Genomic DNA, 20,137 nt, shown 5'->3' with positions numbered 1-20,137 from the left:
ATATGCTTAAACGTTTTTATATAAATCATATTGATGTTTACAGTTTACACTCTTTCTCTTGAAATCGCAAACTATTTCAACAAGGGAAAATGTTCCGGTATAACTCTTAATATATACAATCCCCTTATAAACTAACATAGCATTTCACGTGACATTATCATGTCAGGCACAATCAAATTTAAATGTTTAATAGCTGACATAATAAGTGTTACACGGACTTACAAACTCATGTAGCAATCCACTTAAGGCTATCACATCAGCTACAATCAAATTTCAATGTTTACTGACTAACATGATAAGTGTCATGTCGACTACCACGTCAATTTCTAATAAATTTGTAGTAAAAATTATAGTAACTAACGTGATGAGTGTGCAGTTTCCATTTACGATGCACACTCGTCTGGACTACAGCTGTCAGACGTTCGAACAATTAATTTTGAACTGCGATTCTTGCCTTACAGAGACACGCGTCCTGACGGGATACCACATCGTCCGGACGGTTGAATGATCTTCCCTTTCTTGGAAATTGAAAAGAATCAGAGAACCGTTCGAGAACTGAGTGGAGTCCGGACGTGCTACGGAAACATCCGGACGGATGCAAGCTGGCACAGATGCTTCTCGATACAATGAAGGGTCCGAACGGAATGAACACATCGTCCAGACGGATGATGCTGGACTGTCTGCGTCCTGACGGTATGGCACGTCGTCCGAACGGATGGATCAAGAACAATAGGCGTCCGAACAGGATGGCTCGATCGTCCGGACGACTGACCAGGGAACTTGAATTTCTTCTTACGTCACTCTGAAAAGTGGAATCCCTGTTTGCAGCATCTTTACACATAAGTGATTTTGTCCAAACACAGAATGAAGCCAAAATACTAACAAAGTGTTTCAAAAGTGAGAAATAAAATCAAAAAAGTAGATTGTTTAGGTTAAATTTGGAGAAAATTTTGGAGAGCTTGATGTGGATGCTCTTATACGACTGTCATATCACTAGGATGACATGTCAGTAAAAATCATCCATTGATTTTTTTTTTTTTACAAAACCTTTACTAATTTCCAAACACTAATTTTTATAACTGTCGACAGGTCATCCCGGTTATATGAAAGTCGTATAACAGTTTACTAAATAGCATTATTCTTTGATAGCAAAGGATTATTGAACCATTGAAATTGTGATATGTGTTTCATAACAAGACACGTACAAACAAGTGTCACAATCCTAACGAATTCAATTCTAATTAGAACTTGACCCTAACTGAATCCATATCAACTTGGAATGATATGATCGATCGGAATTCAAATAAATTGATTATTGCCTAACTTTATATTAGACAGAAACGAGTGCACACGGTTTATCACTTTTGTGCTATCTTTAATCATATCTCCTAAGCCTGTAAAACATACATTCTATCATGCCACATTTAGAGAAAAATATTTGTTTGATTTCCAGAAGTTTCAGTAATCCTTCTGTTGTTCTACTTGCAGTCCTTTTCCTGTTTCGTTCTCTTTGATCAAATTAAAGCATGTCGCACGTCACATCTAAATGGCACGCAAAACGCCACTTCGCTGGGTTGCATGCCAGAAAGAATGCTATATTGCTATATATATATATATATATAAAGATTTGAGTCATTTTCAAAGTACAAAATTAGCCGCCCCTAATTATTGTTTATTATGTACGTATGCAAGCATATATGGTTCTGCAAATTGTTTGGAAGTAGACTCAACTCAAATTTAAATATTAACTAGTTAACTCAAACACATGCCAGACAAGACGAATAAAAAAAAAAAATGCAGAATTCTGCATTTTTTTTTTTTTTTATTCGTCTTGTCTGGCATTTTTTTTTTTTTATTATTCTGAGGCGTCTATATATATAGCCTGTAAGTTCAATTCCACTTCATCATTCAGCAATCGATCAGCTTCCACACTCACCATTTCTGCAGTCCACTACGTACTATCCTCTCATTGTGATCATCTCAGCAGAGAGGGTTGGTAATCCAATGCATATTTCAACTTTTTCTTAAGCATATATATACACCCTAGACATTTTCTAAGTTTCTCTAGTGATCATAATTCATACATATGTTGTATATGTTATAAAAGTATTAATTAAATAATTGAATTTACTATTTTTCTATAGGTAAATTTAAATAATTTAAGCCGATAAAAAATTATTTTTTAACATAATATTAGAGCATCATATATATTAAGCTTTATTGCATTAATAGCAGCACTTCAACCACAAAGTAATTAATTTTAGTTTAATTTGTTTAAAACTATTTACTTAGCTAGTATACTATATGGTTTTTTAGTATATACATATAATATACAAAAAAATATTGAGTAACATATAATTAATTACATTTACTTAGTATATGTTAATAAACTAGCTAGATAATATGTTAATTTATGAATTAACTAATTAGTATGTTAACTAATACACACACATATAAATATTAAGTAATATATATAACATATATTACTTAATTACTAATATACATGCTTAAATTTATATAATTTATTTTTAGTAATATATAAGAGATATGAACGAGCTAACGAGTCGGTCGAGCTTTAAACAAGCTGAGCTCGCAAGCCTCTATCAAGTTTTATCGAGAGAGTCGGATATGTATCGCTTACTAATCGAGTGAGTTTCTATAATAACGAGCGAGTTTTTACAGTATTGAGTTTGGATCGGACTAAATCGAGTAGATGTTGAGTGGGTTGTCGAGCTGACTGGTTTATTTAAATTCTCAAGCATCATATTAAGCTTTATTGCATTAATTGCAGCACTTCAACCACAAAGAAATTAATTTTAGTTTTGTTTAAAACTTAAATGAATTGCATAGGAGCATCATATATATATAAAGCTTTATTGCATTAATTGCCGCACTTCAACCACAAAGTAATTAATTAATTAATTTTAGTTTTGTTTAAAACTATTTTTTCCATTAGATATCATGGCTCAGAATGGTGATTCGCATCAAAATGAGAATGATCAGAATGGTGCTGCCCAGCAACACGAGAATGATCAGAATGACGATTTGCAACGATATCAGCGCACCTCAAAGATACCTTTCATCATTTTCTTAAAAGACTTGAGGTATATATACTGATTTGTTGACGTAATATTACTTTTAACTTCTTCTTCTTCTTCTTTTTCTCTTTGACTATTTATTTCAAAAATAATTAGAAAAAAAAAAAATGCTAAAAATCACACTTTCATACCACAATGAAGGACGTCATGACCTGCACCGAGTTGATGGCTGACTTGGCTTTTTCTTAGATTAAGGGAAATCAACTCGTTCTATTTCACTGAGCTGACCTGACAAGGGCTATTAAATTTTTTATTTTATTTTATTTTTTAATAACAATAACTGATGGATACTTTCATGTTGATCGAGAACAGGATGAGAGTGATTTTTAATGGTTAGAGAAACATTTCTAACCTAAGAGATGGTGTTCTTTTTTGTGAATGTAAATTGTAGACTAGTTTGCAAGCTGGATGCGCTTGGCCGAGAGATTTTAGGAATTGCAATTCCTGCGGTGCTTACTTTAGCAGCTGATCCTGTTGCTTCTCTCATCGACACAATGTTCATTGGTCGTCTAGGTCTGCTTCTTCTCTATTCATCCACATTCATTTATTGTAGCTACTTTGTGGCTTTGGCTATCCGAACATCGTTTCTTGACTGTAAGGTTGGTTTAACGGTTTTAAAATGTGTAATTTTTTTTAAAAAGACAAAAATGAAAGACAAACTAGTTTACTAACTAGTTACCTTTCTATCTCTCTTACTTTTATTACTAAAAATATATGACTTGGAGAAAAGTAGAGAAAATAGAGAAGAGTAGAGGAATTCTTCTTTTCTTTTCTTATGTTTTTAAAACACCTTACAAAGCCCATATATATAGGCATACAAAACAAGCAAACGTCAAGCCTTTTCTTCTCCCTCTTTATTACAATAAACACCAATAACTCCCCTAAATTAATACTTCAATTTAAGAGACCAAAAAACATGAGTTTAGTAAACTAAAGGTTATTATTTATTAAAGAAACTTTATGAGCTTTAAAACTTTCTTACGTTTTGATTTGTTTAGTTTCCAACACGCCCCATCAAATCAAAACTGTCCTCATGCCAAGCATGTCTCTTAGCCTCATGAAAATTGCACCTGATAATGGCTTAGTAAATATATCTGCTACTTGTTCAGTGGTGCGGCAATATTTGAGCTCTATTGTCTTCTGCTTCACATGGTCTCTAAGAAAGTGGAACCTAGTGTCAATATGTTTGCTCCTCCCATGTTGTACTGGATTCTTAACTAGCTTTATTGCCGATTGGTTATCCACATAAATCACAGTTGGTTCTTCTTGCGGATGTTCTAGTTCTTTCAAAAGATTCCTTAGCCATATAGCTTCACAAACAGTAGATGAAGCCGCCACATACTCCGCCTCACAAGTAGACAAGGCTACAATTGCTTGTTTCTTGGATGTTCAAGAAAATGCTGTAGAACTAAAATAGAACACATATCCAGTAGTACTTTTCCTCTCATCTTGGTCACATCCCCAATCACTGTCTGAGTAACCAACTAATTTTGCTTCATCACCATATGCATAAAATAAACCAAGATTCATAGTACCTTTGATGTACCTTAGAATCCTTTTTGCAACTAACCAATGAGTCTGCATTGGTTTTTCCATGTATCGACTCACAAGTCCAACTCCATAGACAATATCTGGTCTTGTGATCTTTAAGTATCTCAGACTTCCAACCAGACTCTTGTAAAGAGTTGATTCAATAACTCGATCGTCTCCTTCTTTTGACAACTTTATGCTTGTTTCAACTGGAGTACTCACAGAGTTGCAGCTTTCCATCTTGAATTTTTCTAATATCTCTTTCATGTACTTCTTTTGAGATATGAAAATTCCATCATGTTGTTGCTTCACTTCAATGCCAAGGAAGTAGGACATCAACCCATTGTCCGTCATCTCAAACTCCCTAAACATTGATTGTTTCAATTCCTTGAACATTTCACAACTATTTCCAGTGTATAACAGATCGTCAACATATAGGCAAATAATTAGAAATTCACCTCGATGGTTTTTCTTCATATAAACAACATGCTCAAATGGACATTTGGTGAAGCCATTCTGATGAAGGTAACCATCGATGTGTGCATTCCAAGCTCTTGGTGCCTGCTTTAAGCCATATAACGCCTTTTTAAAGCGATACACCTTGCTTTCTTCTCCTTCTATTATGAAGCCTTCTGGTTGTTGTACGTATACTTCTTCTTCAAGGATGTCATTAAGAAAAGCTGACTTGACATCGAGTTGGTATATCTTCCAATTATGATGAGCGGTAAGTGCGATCAACAGTCTCACTGTGTCAAGTCTCGCAACTGGTGCAAAGACCTCTTCATAGTCGATGCCGTACTTTTGTTTGTAGCCTTTAGCTACTAGTCTTACCTTGTATCGAGAAACTTCACCTTTTGCAGTGCGTTTGATCTTGTATACCCACTTGACACCAATAGCCTTTTGGTTTGATGGGAGTGTTGTCAACTCCCAAGTGCCATTCTTTTGAATAGCATGTATCTCCTCCTCCATTGCAGATCTCCAACAATCTTCTTCAACAGCTTCTTGAAAGGTAAGAGGCTCATGATCAGCATATAGGCAGAAAAAATTAGTCTCTCCTTCTTTAGTTTGCGCATAGATTTCCCTAAGACTTCTCATCTTACTTTGATTTGTGGAGGATCTGCTGCTGCTACCTCCCATAGAAGGTGTAGAGTCTCTATGTGCTATGGACGGTGTGGTAGGTTAAGAAGATGGTGGGGTACTTGGTGGAGCTTCTGTTGAGAGCTCTTCAGGCTCCTCCAACACTTTTTGTTCGTTGGCCTTGTCTTCATCTCTCCAGCTCTACACATTTCATTTTCTTCATCAAAGATAACGTCTCTACTAACCACTAATTTTTTTGTTAGTGGGTTGTAGAGCTTGTATGCCTTCGACTCTTCGCTATATCCAAGGAAGATACATTTCTCACCACGATCATCAAGCTTCTTCCTCTTGGATTCAGGAACTTGAGAATATACAAGACACCCAAAGATTCTAAGGTGTGCAACACTTGGCTTGTAACCGCTCCACGCCTCTTGAGGTGTCATATTCTTGACACTTTTGGTAGAACATCGATTGAGTAGATAAGTTGAGCATGCCACAGCTTCGGCCCAGAATTGTTTTGGCAGTCCTTTCTCCTTGAGCATGGTTCTGGTCATATTGAGAATGGTACGATTTTTCTTTTCTGCAATCCCGTTTTGCTGTGGTGTGTAAGCAGCAGTAAACTGATGCTTTATTCCTTATTCCCTACAATACTTGTTAAATTCTTTTAAGGTGTATTCACCACCTCGATCTAAGCGGAGAGTTACAAGCTTGTGACCACTTTGATTTTCAACAAGAGCTTTAAAGTTCTTGAATACAGTAAAGGCAGCTGACTTTTCTTTAAGAAAATAAACCCAAAGTTTTCTGCTAAAGTCATCAATAAAGGTAATAAAGTATCTATTTCCTCCTAATGACATGGGTTCTATTGGTCCACATATGTCAGTATGAACCAACTGCAATGGTGACGATGCTCTCCAAGATTTGCCGCTGGGAAAAGGAAGTCATGCCTGCTTGCCAAGTATGCATTCTTCACAAACATTGCTCGTTGGCTTGATCACTGGTAACCCATGCACCATGCCAGATGATGATAGTAGCTTTAGGCCGCTGAAATGTAGATGACCAAACCGAAGATGCCACTTCCATGACTCACTTTCCTTAAGTCCATAGAAGCACTTCTCGGATTTTATGTTAAGATGTAACGGGAACATGCGGTTATTGGCCATTGGAACATGAGCCACAATACCTCCACGTGTATCTCTCAAAATGAGAGTAATTTTCCATATGTATGGTGTACCCCTTCTCGAGCAGTTGCCCAATGCTAAGAATATTGCTTTTCATATTAGGCACATAATAAACATCTGAAATGTACTATTTCTTACCATCATTTTGACAAATTTTTATCTTCCCTTTGCCTTCAACTGATAGTTTGGAGGAGTCCCCCAAGTTCACATTTCCGTGAACTCCCTCTGTGAGTTCTACGAACAGATCTTTCTTCCCACACATGTGATTACTTGCGCCAGAATCGAGGTACCAAACCTCATCTATTGAATTTGAATCATCATGAGCGAGAAGTAAAATAGAATCACTACGAACCTCATTTATTGCTTCTGCAACATTGGCTTGTTCATCATCTTTGTGCCAACAATCTGAGGCATAGTGTCCAAACTTCTTGTAGTTGTAGCATTGAATATTCTTGGAGTTTCCACGTCCATATGTGGATCTTCCGCTTCCTCGGTAGCCTCCTCGTCCCCAACCTCTAAAGCTTTGAGTCTCCTGCTGACTTTGACGTGGTTGTTGAGAAACACCACGCCCCCGGCCTCTACCACGACCACGGTTGGAGCTGGATTTGCCTTGATCATTTAGAGTCAATTTTGACTCTAGTGCTTGTTCTAATACAACAGAATTAACATTCTTCTGCATCCTTTGCTCATGTACTTGTAATGAACCCAACAACTCCTCAATTGTAAGATTCTCCAAGTCCTTAGACTCTTCGATAGCTATAACTACATGCTCAAATTTAGAGGAAAGGGATCGAAGTACTTTTTTAACGACTCGGATGTCATCGACCTTCTCATTGTTTCTTTTCAAACCATTCACGATTACCAACATTCGTGAAAAATAATCGGACACCGATTCTCCATCCTTCATGTGAAGAGCCTCGAACTCGCCTCGTAATATTTGGAGACGGACCTGTCTCACCCGCTCATCTCCTTTGAAAATGGAAGTTAGAATCTCCAATGCTTGTTTACTTGTCGTTGCTTCAGCAACTTTCTCGAAAGTATGCTCGTCCAACCCTTGATAGAGTAGAAACAAAGCCTTTTTATCCTTCTTCCTCTGCTCCTTAAGAGCCTTCTTCTCATCAGCTGTGTATTCAGCTTCTTCCTCCTTGGTGGGTTCCGTAAATCCGTCAGTTATGACTTCCCACAGATCTTGAAACCCAAACAAGGCTCTCATTTGGATAGACCACGACCCATAGTTATCTTTTGATAATCTAGGGATTTGTTGCTGGACCACGTTGGAACCCATTTCTAGAATAGACGAAAAATGGGAATTGGCAAAACGTACAGGACTCTGATACCAATATGAAAGACAAACTAGTTTACTAACTAGTTACCTTTCTATCTCTCTTACTTTTATTACTAAAAATATATGACTTGGAGAAAAGTAGAGAAAATAGAGAAGAGCAGAGGAATTCTTCTTTTCTTTTCTTATGTTTTTAAAACACCTTACAAAGCCTATATATATAGGCATACAAAACAAGCAAACGTCAAGCCTTTTCTTCTCCCTCTTTATTACAATAAACACCAATAACTCCCCTAAATGAATACTTCAATTTAAGAAACCAAAAAACATGAGTTTAGTAAACTAAAGGTTATTATTTATTAAAGAAACTTGATGAGCTTTAAAACTTTCTTACGTTTTGATTTGTTTAGTTTCCAACAAAAAATAGTCAATTTAAAACATAGTTAAAGAAAACATAACTTTTAAAAACATAGTTAAATATTTGATAAAATCGCAGTTGAAGGTTGTGCTTATTGCTTGTGATTAAAAAAAGTGCTTTTGGTTGGTTGGTTGAAAATGAAATTATTCCTTTGAAAAATACATTAAAAAAAAAAAGAAAAAGGAAACAACAAATAACTTAAAGCATCCTATGCTTCTCTTTCTAAATCGAAAACCGAATATGGTTTATGAAAATTCAACATCACTAAAATCATTATGTATTCTTTTTTCTTTTTCTTTTTTTGGGTGTGTGTAGGTGCAACTGATATTGGTGGCGTTGGAGTTGCTATTGCCATATTTAACCAAGCTTCAAGGATTACCATGTACCCCATTGTGAGCATTACCACTTCTTTTGTTGCCGAGGAAGACACTATGGACAGATCGGCCATTGAAGCACAAAAGGTTGAGGGCAAGAAGCTTGAGAACTTGGAAGAAGCTTCTCCCAAAAATGTTGAAATGCAAGAGCCCTCCCCAAAAAATGGTGCTCTCTCTCTCTCTCACGTTCACGCGCGCACTTACACACACACAAACACACATGTAGAAGGTGTTGAAAAGACAAAAACAAGAGTACTATATATTATCCACCACTACCCCACAGTGCTAAAAATAAAAATCGAGGACTAATGGATACTGCTATGTCAACAGAAGGTGTTAATAGTGTAATAAACATGTGATTTATAGCATTATTCATTAACTATATGTTTCGTGTGTACGTTGCATAAGCTTTTATAATAATCAATCATTTAAAAATAACACGTAGTGCTACAAATTGTCATTGTGCTAACTTACTTTCTTCGGTAATTGGCATTAAAATCTAATGCGACAGCAAGCAAGTCTCCCTCTGTTACTACTGATAAGGGAAATGAAGTTGCAAAATGCAAAAAGGTGAAGCGAAACATTCCTTCTGCAACAACAGCAATAATCATGGGCACACTTCTTGGCGTGGCACAAGCACTGCTACTTATATTTGCGTCAAAAGTTCTCTTAAAGTTCATGGGTGTCTCAGCTGTAAGTATCATCTTTCCATATATACATTGGAGATAACATTAGAGGCTATTGTTAGGAAGATAACATGCACCTTGAAGAGTCTTTTAGTTAGGCTACAATATAATATGTTAGAGCATTCTCATCAGGTGGCTATAGCCACCAGATGAGACTGCTAGTTATGATGCTAAAATGGAATCCAAAAGAATTGCATCCGGCTCAGCAATTTGGAAAAACATTTAATAACCAATGTTCACTGCCAAATGTAAAAACAAAGCCCTTTTTAATCTGTAACATTCTTTTTCCTCTCAATAAAGAATAAGGAAATCCTTAAAAGTAAATACTTAAATGGATTAGTAAGTTTATATCTAAAATAGAAAGCCGGTGTTTGAAAAAGTAAGTAGCTTTAAAAAAATAAAAAATGATTTTTAGCAAAAATAGAGAGCAAATTTGTTGAGCCAAATATAAATGCTCTGAGGCCTATATATTTTGACATTCCAACTACGCTATATTAACTACTCACACGTGTGATATCTTTTTAACATGGAATTAAATCTTTTTACACTCACATGCATATACTCAACCTCTGATATATCCTTTTCCTTTTATGCATTTTTTATAATTTCATAACAACCATATAATGGTAGTCTCTCTGCTATTAATTGTACAGGATTCCCCTATGTATATACCAGCACGCCAGTACTTGACAATAAGAGCACTTGGTTCTCCTGCAGTTCTTCTCTCCTTAGCTATGCAAGGGGTCTTCCGAGGCTTCAAGGATACCACCACTCCTTTATATGCCACAGGTAGGGATCGAGTCTTGCTTATTGCCTTTCTTATTTGATATTGTTGGCATTAATCCACTTACTCAAGCTCATTTGTTTTTCTGGTTTAATATATGTAGTTGTGGGATATGCAACCAATATCGTTCTTGACCCAATATTTATCTTTGTTCTCCATTTTGGAGTGAGGGGTGCAGCCATTTCACATGCAATTTCCCAGTAAGTTGTGTAAGACAGTTAATAATAGACAGAGACGGAACTAAGGCCCCGAGACCATGGATTGTGGTATGATAATCCAAAACCGAGGGAAAATCCCTCGCCCGGCCCCTGACAATAAAGTTTACTATTGCACATGCTACTTTGCAATGTAGTGCATATACATACATACATGTATATATGTATCCGTGGTGATTCTCACATGGTTGATGTTCCTTCTAGGTACTTAATTTCTCTGATCCTTTTCTTGAGATTGATTAGAGAAGTAAATCTCTTAGCTCCACGTTTCAAAGAATTACAATTTGGTCGGTTCATAAAAAATGGTAAGAGGGTTAATCTACTCCACCAATGACTTCTCTCTCAAGAATCTCTAGTTTCAAACCAATACTAATTAAGAGCCTTCATGTTCATGCTGACTTCATAACATTGGTATTACTACCTATTGGATACTTATAGCTCTTTTTAACTTTCTTTAAACCTCGGTGCAGGTTTTCTGACGTTGACCAGAGTCATAGCCGTGACATCTTGTGTGACCTTTGCTGCAGCACTGGCTGCAAGGCAAGGCCCTACTCCCATGGCAGCATTCCAGATTTGCTTGCAGGTCTGGTTAACATCATCACTTCTTGGTGGTGGTTTGGCTGTTGCTGGACAGGTAGGCATTGCTCTTCTTTCTTTTTAATCGATCGAGCTATTTAATTCTAAGATTAACAATTTTCAATATGAGGAATAAACTCGACATGAACCCAACACAAAATTAGGCAACTTTTAAATAATGCAGTATGAAAGTTTTCCTATTCTAACTAATTGCTTTATTCCCAACATAGATTAATGACCAATGACTTCCCTTTCTCCATTCTTTAGGCAATTCTAGCTTGTGCATTTGCTGAGAAGGACTACAAAAAGGCTGTGGTAACTGCTATCCGGGTAGCACAGGTATTGACATTTCTATACTCTGCAGGTAAATTCAGTCGTCCTCACTGCTTTTCATTCGAATTGCTTACATAGCCTGAATTTTTCAACCACTTTTTACTCTGCAGATGGGTTTTGTTGCTGGTTGGGGGCTCCTTGTTCTCGTGGGAGCCGGTTTATACTTTGGAGGTGGAGTGTTTACAAGCGACAAACATGTTCTACACCTTATGTATATAGGCATACCGGTATATTCCAAATAACAAGCACAAAAAAGTTTCAAAGAATTACATCTTAATAATTTTGTTCAAGTATATATAACTGAAAATTTTTCCTTTTGGCTCAGTTTATTGCTGGTACACAGCCACTGAATACCTTAGCTTTTGTTCTTGATGGTGTTAACTTTGGAGCATCTGACTTTCTCTACACTGCATATTCAATGGCAAGTTTACTAGCCCTCTTTTCCACACTATAAACAATGCTTCAATGCTTTCTTTCATTATTAGTATTAATTCCTTGAAAATTTTCTTCTTCCTCAGGTTATGATGGCTGTTGCAAGTATTTCCTCAGAAATCCTCCTTTCTAAAGCCAGAGGCTATCTTGGAATCTGGTATGCCTTAATCATCTACATGGGTTTGCGCACAGTCTCCGGTGTCTGAAGGTAATGTTCCTTGATATCCATATTCTTGTGCTTACCCTATGAAGGAAGCCATGGAGATTGAAAGATTCTGAAGGAATTCTTCTTTTCTTTGCAATTACAATTGCAGGGTTGGAACAGCAACTGGTCCATGGCGCTTCCTCAGGGGAAAAATCCCGTCTTAAATTATCATCTAATAATAAGACACTTTTGGACCATGTGTATTATATATCGTCTAAAAGTATTAGGAAAGAAGCAACAAAGAAGTGCTTGCCAAGAAAATGAAGTCTCAAGAATATATATTACCTGCAGACTTATTCTGCCTCTCTTTTGTGACGAGTTTTGATTTCTGGATTCAGTCACTCATGTAATATTTCTTGCCATGATGCCATGATGGTTGTAATAATATATGCTTAAACGTTTTTATATAAATCATATTGATGTTTACAGTTTACACCCTTTCTCTTGAAATCGCAAACTATTTCAACAAGGGAAAATGTTCCGGTATAACTCTTAATATATACAATCCCCTTATAAACTAGCATAGCATTTCACGTGACATTATCATGTCAGGCACAATCAAATTTAAATGTTTAATAGCTGACATGATAAGTGTTACACGGACTTACAAACTCATGTAGCAATCCACTTAAGACTATCACATCAGCTACAATCAAATTTTATTGTTTATTGACTAACGTGATGAGTGTCACGTTGACTAACACGTCAATTTATAATAAATTTGTAGTAAAAAATATAATTCTTGACAATCTCCAAAGCAATGAATCAATAGCTCAAAGCAATGAATCAATAGCTCAAAGCTCGTTAAGATAGCGAAACCAATTCAAGGCCTCGAGACTGGTCCATGGGCAAATGGGCTGGTCACTAAGAAAACTACAACTTTTCTTGCGGTTTCTTTTGGCGATAGTCAACAAAAATGCTGCTATAAAGTATAAACCGTCTATACGGTTGTGGGTTCCAAAAACTATTTCCTCTCCTTCTCAATGATAATAATAGAACAAGTATAGGATATGTTAACCCAAAAGCCTTATAATTATTGAGAATTGATTTGGTTAAACCCTTAATTCTGAGAATCGTAATACTTTATGACGCTTCTGAATCGGACATCTACAACAGTCCGATTTATCAGCACTAAGCCGACAGTAACAATTTATCCTTCTGACAATTCCACTCACTTATCAGTATTCAATAACTTATACTATATTCATACATAATGTCAAAATATTTTGATCGCAACTCGAACTTATAACGTAATGTCTCCTCTAATCCTCTGCTACCAATTGTTGAAGGCCCAACCACTAATATAAAAGCCCAAAAACTTTTCGATTGCTAATTTGATAAAACCGTTAACCCTTAAACTGATAACCGACATGCATTGCCCATGCAAATGATACATTTTCTCGTTTTCTAACTCATACCTACTTTTCCAAAATGGATTGCGTTAAAAAATTTAATCCTAAAGGAATCCTTTGTTATACTAATACAGGTAGGCATGCATTGTTCTTGCAAATTATTTTATTTTACTTTTTAGATACGCTAGAAATTATACTTTCATCCCACATTTATCTTATCTTGATAATGTGACAGTGTCAGTTAACCTTCGATATTATTATTTAAAATAAAAAGTTCATTGGCAATGGAATAAAAGCATAGTTCCTTTTTTTATTAGTTTTTTTTTTTTTTTTTTTGGAACCTTGAATAGGAGCAAACCAACAATTCTAGACTAAGTGTGCACGTGCGGGTGGATATTAACGGCCCACGTCCGTTATTCAATATCCGTACGCGTAGATGCGAATGCAGTTAATACTATTCGCATATACAGATGCGGACAGCGGTTTTAAGGTATGCGATTAATAACTGCATCTACATACCCTTATGTTTAGATTGGTTTGATTAAATGTGTTCCTTTTTCATGCAACACTTGAGCAAAAATGAAAAAGTAAAGTAAAATCAATATATTTTCAAAAGATTCGGGACTTAAAAAAAAAAAAAAAAAAAAAAAAAAAATTAAACATGCCCAAAACATTAAAACTCGGCCTAAATTATTTTTAAACTCGTTTAAAATATGCCCTAGTAGAGACCCAAAGAATGTCCAAAAGACTAAGATAGACCCAAAGAGCCCATTACCTAAAATGGGAATAGCAGAAAATAACCACGCTGTAGCAAATAGTAAAAACATGATAGAAATACGGCTTAAATGACGCAAACAATCCTTCCTACTGCACTTGCTTAAACTTCATTTGATTGTAGGATTCTCAAGCTTTCTGTTAATCCCATTTGTGCTTATGGAATAAAAGTCGGAATATATGCTATAATTGATTTTGGAAAATGTTTTGGAAGGCATCAAATATGCTTTGTAGCATTGCATGGTGGAAATCATTAAGGATAATGAAAACTTTGGGCCCGCAGGCACCAAGGTAATGATGATTTGATTTTTGATATGGGATAATACTCAAAACCAAACCACCAAGACTTCGAAACAAAGCATCCAAATTCTCAACCCACCCATCAAAAGCAAAGCCAAGAAAGTCCTACCACATGCCCCCACAGATCACTATCCAGATTCGAACTATGAAAACAACTATTACTTTCTCATCTCATTCCGATAAACACCCCACCCACCCACCCACCCATTAGTGGTGTGGGCATAAAACAAGGTACTTGATACCCCACCTCCTCAAGATCATTCACATCTTTTTCAAAAAGTATACCCCCATCCTCTCCATTTCACGGTTCAGATTAAATTTTACAAATTCAACAATGTATACATGTTGCTATAACACCATGTATGCAGTAACATAAAGCAAAATAAAATCTAATCCGTGAAATAGTTCATCATCAGAAAGATTGACAGAATCCAAAATTATATATCTATATACATTCAAGCCAATTCCCATCTACTTGTAGGGCCCTTTCCTTGGTAAGTCCACTGGCAGGACCCACCACAGCAGGGCTCCCACACTACATCAAATATATATAAATCTTACAGGCTAAAATAATCAAGAGAGGGAGTGTGACAAAGCGAATATAGGAAAAGGATAAGAGCAGGACAGCCAATCTTGGAGAACAAAAAATAAAGGTATTGATATAATAACAACTTTAATTCAGTTTTACAACATCAAATAAACATATTGCCTCCCCATTTATCTCCCCTACCTAACCACCCACAAAATATGAACTCTCAAATGGAACACATCCCACGAACCAATTTAAACCCTTCTTGAGACCTAACCCCCCAACAGTCTGTCTTTGTTCAACCAGGAATGGTACAACCCAAGAAAATATTACAGAAAAATTGATACATTGAAGAGATACAAAGCTAATGATTTCGTTGCAATTTAACATACAGCTTCCTTTGAAGAGGAAATGAAAGTTCAGAAAAAAAGCCTAACCCTAAAAACAGACGTATGTAAAGAGAGATACCTAACCTGGACTTGGTTTCTTTAATATTAGCCCAGAGTAAGGCTTCCTTCTCTTCAGACTTCTGCTGTAAACAACAAATGGTAAAAAATTGAATCATATCCCTTAAACTTTATCCAGCCATTCTTCACTCTTAGACCTTAGCCACCATTTTCCAACTTCCCCCACTTCACCTTCTCCACCAGCAAAAAGTAACCCACAAAAATTATATGTACCCTCCGAAACTCTTTAATCATCTCAATGAGTCAAAAAAAGAATTCACTTTCACTAAACTACGAGCTGATCAAGCTGCATCTGCTCAAGCCAAGCTCCTAAAACAGAATGATCAATGGATTCAATTTGAGAATTAGAATTCAAACCTTCACCGGATGCCGCAGCCCCTGAGACTGGAACTGGCAACTTTTCTTTCATCTCAGTGGGTGAATCCTTAACTAGAGATTGGACCCATGACAAGTCAGGCTCCTCCCCATTGTTAGCAAGCTCAAACGATGATGATCTTCGCAGTCGCCCCACTTCATCTCCATTAACCAATGAATCAAACTTGCCATTCGGGGATCCCCATTTTACCCAAGAATTTACAGGAGACCCAACGATGGAGGCTGGGCTGTTGGTTGCAAGATCCCGTGAGCTGAGGCTGCGCAGCTGTTGGTGCTGTTTCTCACGCTGAGCAAATGCAGAGAGTCGAGAGCCCATTGGGGAGATAGGCTCTACACTTCTTGGAGACATCCTTCCTGGGGATGGCATACCAAATGAAGCCTGCAATAAAGGGTGCTCGACATTTTTTGGGGAGAAAACATTAGTGTTGATGGGTGATAACATGCCCTGCTGCTGTTGGAATTGGTTGAGAAGAGCAGATTTGTGAGTAGGGGAGAAAACAGCAGAAGCGGCTGCATCAGAATATCGGGGAGACAAAGAGATCTCAGCAGAAAAAAGCTCTTCCAGGTTAGAAGGTGTTAGTGTCTTAGACCGAGCAGAACGATTCATAGAGACAGTATTGGTCCGGGACTGCGAAAAACAAGTCAAGTCATTTAGAAGCTGTTGTTGGGCATCAAAATCCGACAACAAATTTAAATCCTCCGGTCGAATGTCTCGGGCACAGAGCGAAGATCTCAAGCGGCTGGATTGAAGGTTGTTTCCAGGAAGATTAAGGGCTGGTACATTTGGCTGGGGCCATGGAACAGATGAGTGTGAAATGCCATTATTTGCAGATGGAGACATGGGTTGAGCAAATGGAGAAGGTGGCATGGCAGAGATTGGTGAAGGAGATCCAGGAAAAAGGCTCATAGCAGAAGCCATGTCCATGACACCATGAGATGCAGACGAGCGAGGTGATGGGACAGCAGATCCGGTAGATACATACAAGGGACGGAGCTCCTCAGCAGTGTGTGCAAAAAAACAGACCCGTCTATTGCAGCTTGTACCATCCTTGCAGAGCCGAGTCCGGTATTGAGCTGGGTGGAGCCAGCACTCAAAAACTCCATGAGCATATTCACACATATCTCCACGCCTACATGCCCCCTTTCGGAAATCAGGGCAAGGCACACAACTGTAATGGTACTTCCTCGGGTCTCTTCTACGAGCATTTTCTCCAGGGTGCACAAAAGGGCACTCAGTCCAATCGTGGGAGTAGGCTCGTGAACAAGGACGAACTTTGAATGAGAACATGCGGAACTCATCCGTTGCATAGATACTGTTCTTAATGTCAGGTAGCGACGGATCAACAGGGTATTCTTTCTTCTCCAATGCAGAGCTAACAGGTAAATCATTAAACTTTGAATACATTGGAGAAGATACCAACTCCAAAGGAGAAGAAGGCAATCCATCTTCTGGTGATGATGAAAGGGTTGATGAGTCAGAACCTGAGGAACTAATGGATAGCCGTAGATGACGCTCACCAACAGTGCCATCAGAAGCATTGTTCGAGAGAAGCCCTTCCAGAGCCGCTCTCAAGCTTTGCGACTTTGGAGGAACAACAACAACATCAATAGGGCGAAGACCATTAGCATCTCTACGATCTGGATCAGCACCCACTAACAAAAGCAGCTTAACAACATCAATTGTGTTTAGAGATCCACCAGAAGCAGCGCAGTGAAGAGCAGTGGTATTATCTTGTCCACATGAGAAATTTACATCAATTTCGGGATGCAAGAGTATAAATTTAAGAACATCAACACTGCCATAGGTTGCAGCAACCATTAATGGAGTTCTATGCTCTAGAACAATTTGTTTTGAGCCTTTCTGACGGACATACCAGAGTCCAACCTCATCAATTGAAGAAGCAACCCTCTCAATGGTTTGCTTAAAACCTTCAACATCATTGTTAGCAGCAAGATCAAGTAAGCTGGAAAAAGAATCTTCAGTCTGAAAAGTTAGGTTATTCATGTCTTTGGTGTTAGATGTGGTTTCTACAGTAGATGCAGAAGGAGTTGATGATGATTTAGATTGCTCTGGACCACTGCACATGCTTCGATTAGCTGAAACTCAAGAGCCAAAAAATAAAAGCCTCGATTAGAATTTATAAAAGAAGCCAACCCATTAAAATCTTTTGTTCATAATTAAACGGACCAAATGAATGGATAAATATCAATCCGAGGGGGGAAAAAAAATCCTTTTTTTTTAATAAGTAATCCAAGAGAAAAACTTAATAGCAAATGGATGCATGTCCATGTCACATAACAATCATATAGGTGTAACAATATAGCAACAAATTGCCAAAAATCTACGGAGAAAAGAATTTTAAAAATAAAAAATTACAGGAAAGCAGTCAATAAACATTAGAAACACCTAAAAAGGCTACTTATTTCTTGGGGTAACAAACACTGCGAAAACACGAATTCATAATTTTATTTTTCCTTTTCCAACATTTTCCCAGTTAACAAACAATGCTAAGTTAGAAAAGGAGGGAAAAACATGGAAAGCCATCAAACACTTCCGAGAGCTCACAAACTCATAAGGCTGGAAAATCAGACAATAACCAAACTCATACAAAAATCTGAACAGAACCCATGAATAATAACTAAGGTTTTTTTTTTCCCCCGCGCAACGAATCACGACTAAGTTTAAAGACAATTACCTATAACGCCAAATAAGCATAGCAACAATAATACATGAAATCATATTCCCCTAACTCGAGAACTAATTGGAAGATATCCCGTACCAAAAGCATAAACACCCAGCAAATTATCAACAAAGAATCTTTATCCCAGGCCATATAGATCTGCCGGTAATCTAGAATTGTCTAAAGTGAAATCTAACACATACATAAAAGAAAACAGAATCGTATTTATTCTTCTCAAACCAAAAAAGGTACAATCTTCCTAATATTCAAAACAAAAAAAAAATAAAAAATAAAATAATTACAAATTTATATTCCCTTCAAAAAAGCAACATTTGTTTATCGATTACTGTAAAAACAAGATCAATCAGAGAGTAAAATCACAACAAACTCAAAAATGTGACTCATTAACCAAAAAATACCATAAATTAGAGAAAAACACAAAAAATAATGAAAAAACCGTTGCGTTTGAAATATATATATATATATATATATATATATATATATATATATATATATATATATATATATATATATATATATATATATATATATATATATATCTACAAGATTTCTCTAGAATCAACGAAACAATTTAATCTTCCAGAATTTCTCACTTTCCACTCAAATGGACTCAAAGCAAAGACTAAAGCAAAGACTTTATAGTAGAGTTCCGAGACAATAAAAAAAACAAAGGCTGTAAACCATGTTGCCTCTCACTTTCTTTTCCTCCATTTTCTCGGCAACCAAACAGCAAGAAAAGAAATTCAAGATAAGATTAAACAACACACTCAATCACAGACCACAACTTGAACCAAAAAGGGTAGAGCAACTCGGAGCCAATCACTGTCTAAAACATTGTTCCTGAGCAAGCAAAACCTCAGGAAAATTCGAAAGCCAAAAATGACGAAGTGCAAAACTCACCGACTATCAGTACCTGAATCAAAGATTAGCCAGAGATCTAGAGGCATAGAGAATAAGATTCACTCGCTCATCGATCGAAGAGAGAGCGATACACCGACGAAGAAGATATCGAAGAGCGCAAGCTCAAAGCTTCCATTTCTACCACCGATTGTACCGAGGAAACAACGAGGGAGAGAGAGAGAGAGAGGGAGAATCTGAGAGAGAAAGTGACGTCTGGGGAAAGAGAAAAATGGAAATGCAATCCAGGGAAATTTGGAGTGAATTTAAATTTAATTCCCGGGGATGTGTGGAAATGAAAATGAAATGGCATTGAAATGCACGAGAAATGAAGTCCATGCTTGAAATGGTGGGTGCTGACCGGCTTGCCCGGTGAGAGGGAAAAGGACTTGATTAGTGGGATTACCACGTTCTCTTTTCTCTTCTAATTTTGTCAGAATAGCCTTTATAATTAACTTTTTAAAATTACAATCATTATTCTACAATCATTTTAAAATGTTTGTTAATTTTTTTTTTTTTTTTTGGGTGTTTTTGGTTTGAAATAGCATTTTAA

At 36.8% G+C, this 20,137-nt stretch overlaps 2 protein-coding genes across 3 annotated transcripts; one reads left to right on the top strand and one right to left on the bottom strand.

The window, feature by feature from the left end:
* The first annotated feature begins 1,920 nt into the window (after positions 1–1,920).
* LOC133879293 (protein DETOXIFICATION 43-like) lies at positions 1,921–12,005 on the top strand. Its single transcript, XM_062317822.1, has 12 exons — positions 1,921–1,992; positions 2,957–3,104; positions 3,490–3,611; positions 8,899–9,123; positions 9,469–9,650; positions 10,297–10,432; positions 10,531–10,627; positions 10,847–10,947; positions 11,113–11,276; positions 11,486–11,557; positions 11,662–11,778; positions 11,877–12,005. The coding sequence occupies exons 2-12, from the start codon at positions 2,962–2,964 to the stop codon at positions 12,003–12,005; spliced, it is 1,488 nt and encodes a 495-aa protein (XP_062173806.1). The 5' UTR covers positions 1,921–1,992; positions 2,957–2,961.
* Positions 12,006–15,247: 3,242 nt separating this feature from the next.
* LOC133878904 (zinc finger CCCH domain-containing protein 30-like) lies at positions 15,248–19,866 on the bottom strand. 2 transcript variants are annotated; one of them, XM_062317466.1, is made up of 2 exons: positions 19,588–19,866; positions 15,248–18,082 (listed from the first exon to the last, which is right to left on the bottom strand). In XM_062317466.1, the coding sequence occupies exon 2, from the start codon at positions 18,069–18,071 to the stop codon at positions 15,876–15,878; it is 2,196 nt and encodes a 731-aa protein (XP_062173450.1). In that variant the 5' UTR covers positions 18,072–18,082; positions 19,588–19,866; the 3' UTR covers positions 15,248–15,875. The 2 variants fall into 2 exon arrangements, with proteins under 2 accessions (XP_062173450.1, XP_062173449.1); XM_062317465.1 differs by having other exon boundaries at positions 19,601–19,865.
* Positions 19,867–20,137: the final 271 nt, after the last annotated feature.

The sequence above is a fragment of the Alnus glutinosa genome, chromosome 10 (assembly GCF_958979055.1).
Source record: "Alnus glutinosa chromosome 10, dhAlnGlut1.1, whole genome shotgun sequence".
Classification (NCBI taxonomy): domain Eukaryota; kingdom Viridiplantae; phylum Streptophyta; class Magnoliopsida; order Fagales; family Betulaceae; genus Alnus; species Alnus glutinosa.
The sequence above is the reverse complement of the archived record's forward strand: the minus strand, read 5'-3'. Positions and strand labels throughout refer to the sequence as shown.

What these genes read in the sequence shown, in the direction of transcription:
- LOC133878904 (XM_062317465.1), bottom strand. Translation starts at nt 19,634, where the DNA reads ATGCCTCTAGATCTCTGGCTAATCTTTGATTCAG. An exon ending in CTGGCTAATCTTTGATTCAG is followed by an intron (nt 18,083 to 19,600) that starts GTACTGATAGTC and finishes CTTGAGTTTCAG; the next exon opens with CTAATCGAAGCATGTGCAGT.
- LOC133879293 (XM_062317822.1), top strand. Translation starts at nt 2,962, where the DNA reads ATGGCTCAGAATGGTGATTCGCATCAAAATGAGAATGATCAGAATGGT. An exon ending in GTTTGGCTGTTGCTGGACAG is followed by an intron (nt 11,277 to 11,485) that starts GTAGGCATTGCT and finishes TCCATTCTTTAG; the next exon opens with GCAATTCTAGCTTGTGCATT. An exon ending in TTATGTATATAGGCATACCG is followed by an intron (nt 11,779 to 11,876) that starts GTATATTCCAAA and finishes CTTTTGGCTCAG; the next exon opens with TTTATTGCTGGTACACAGCC.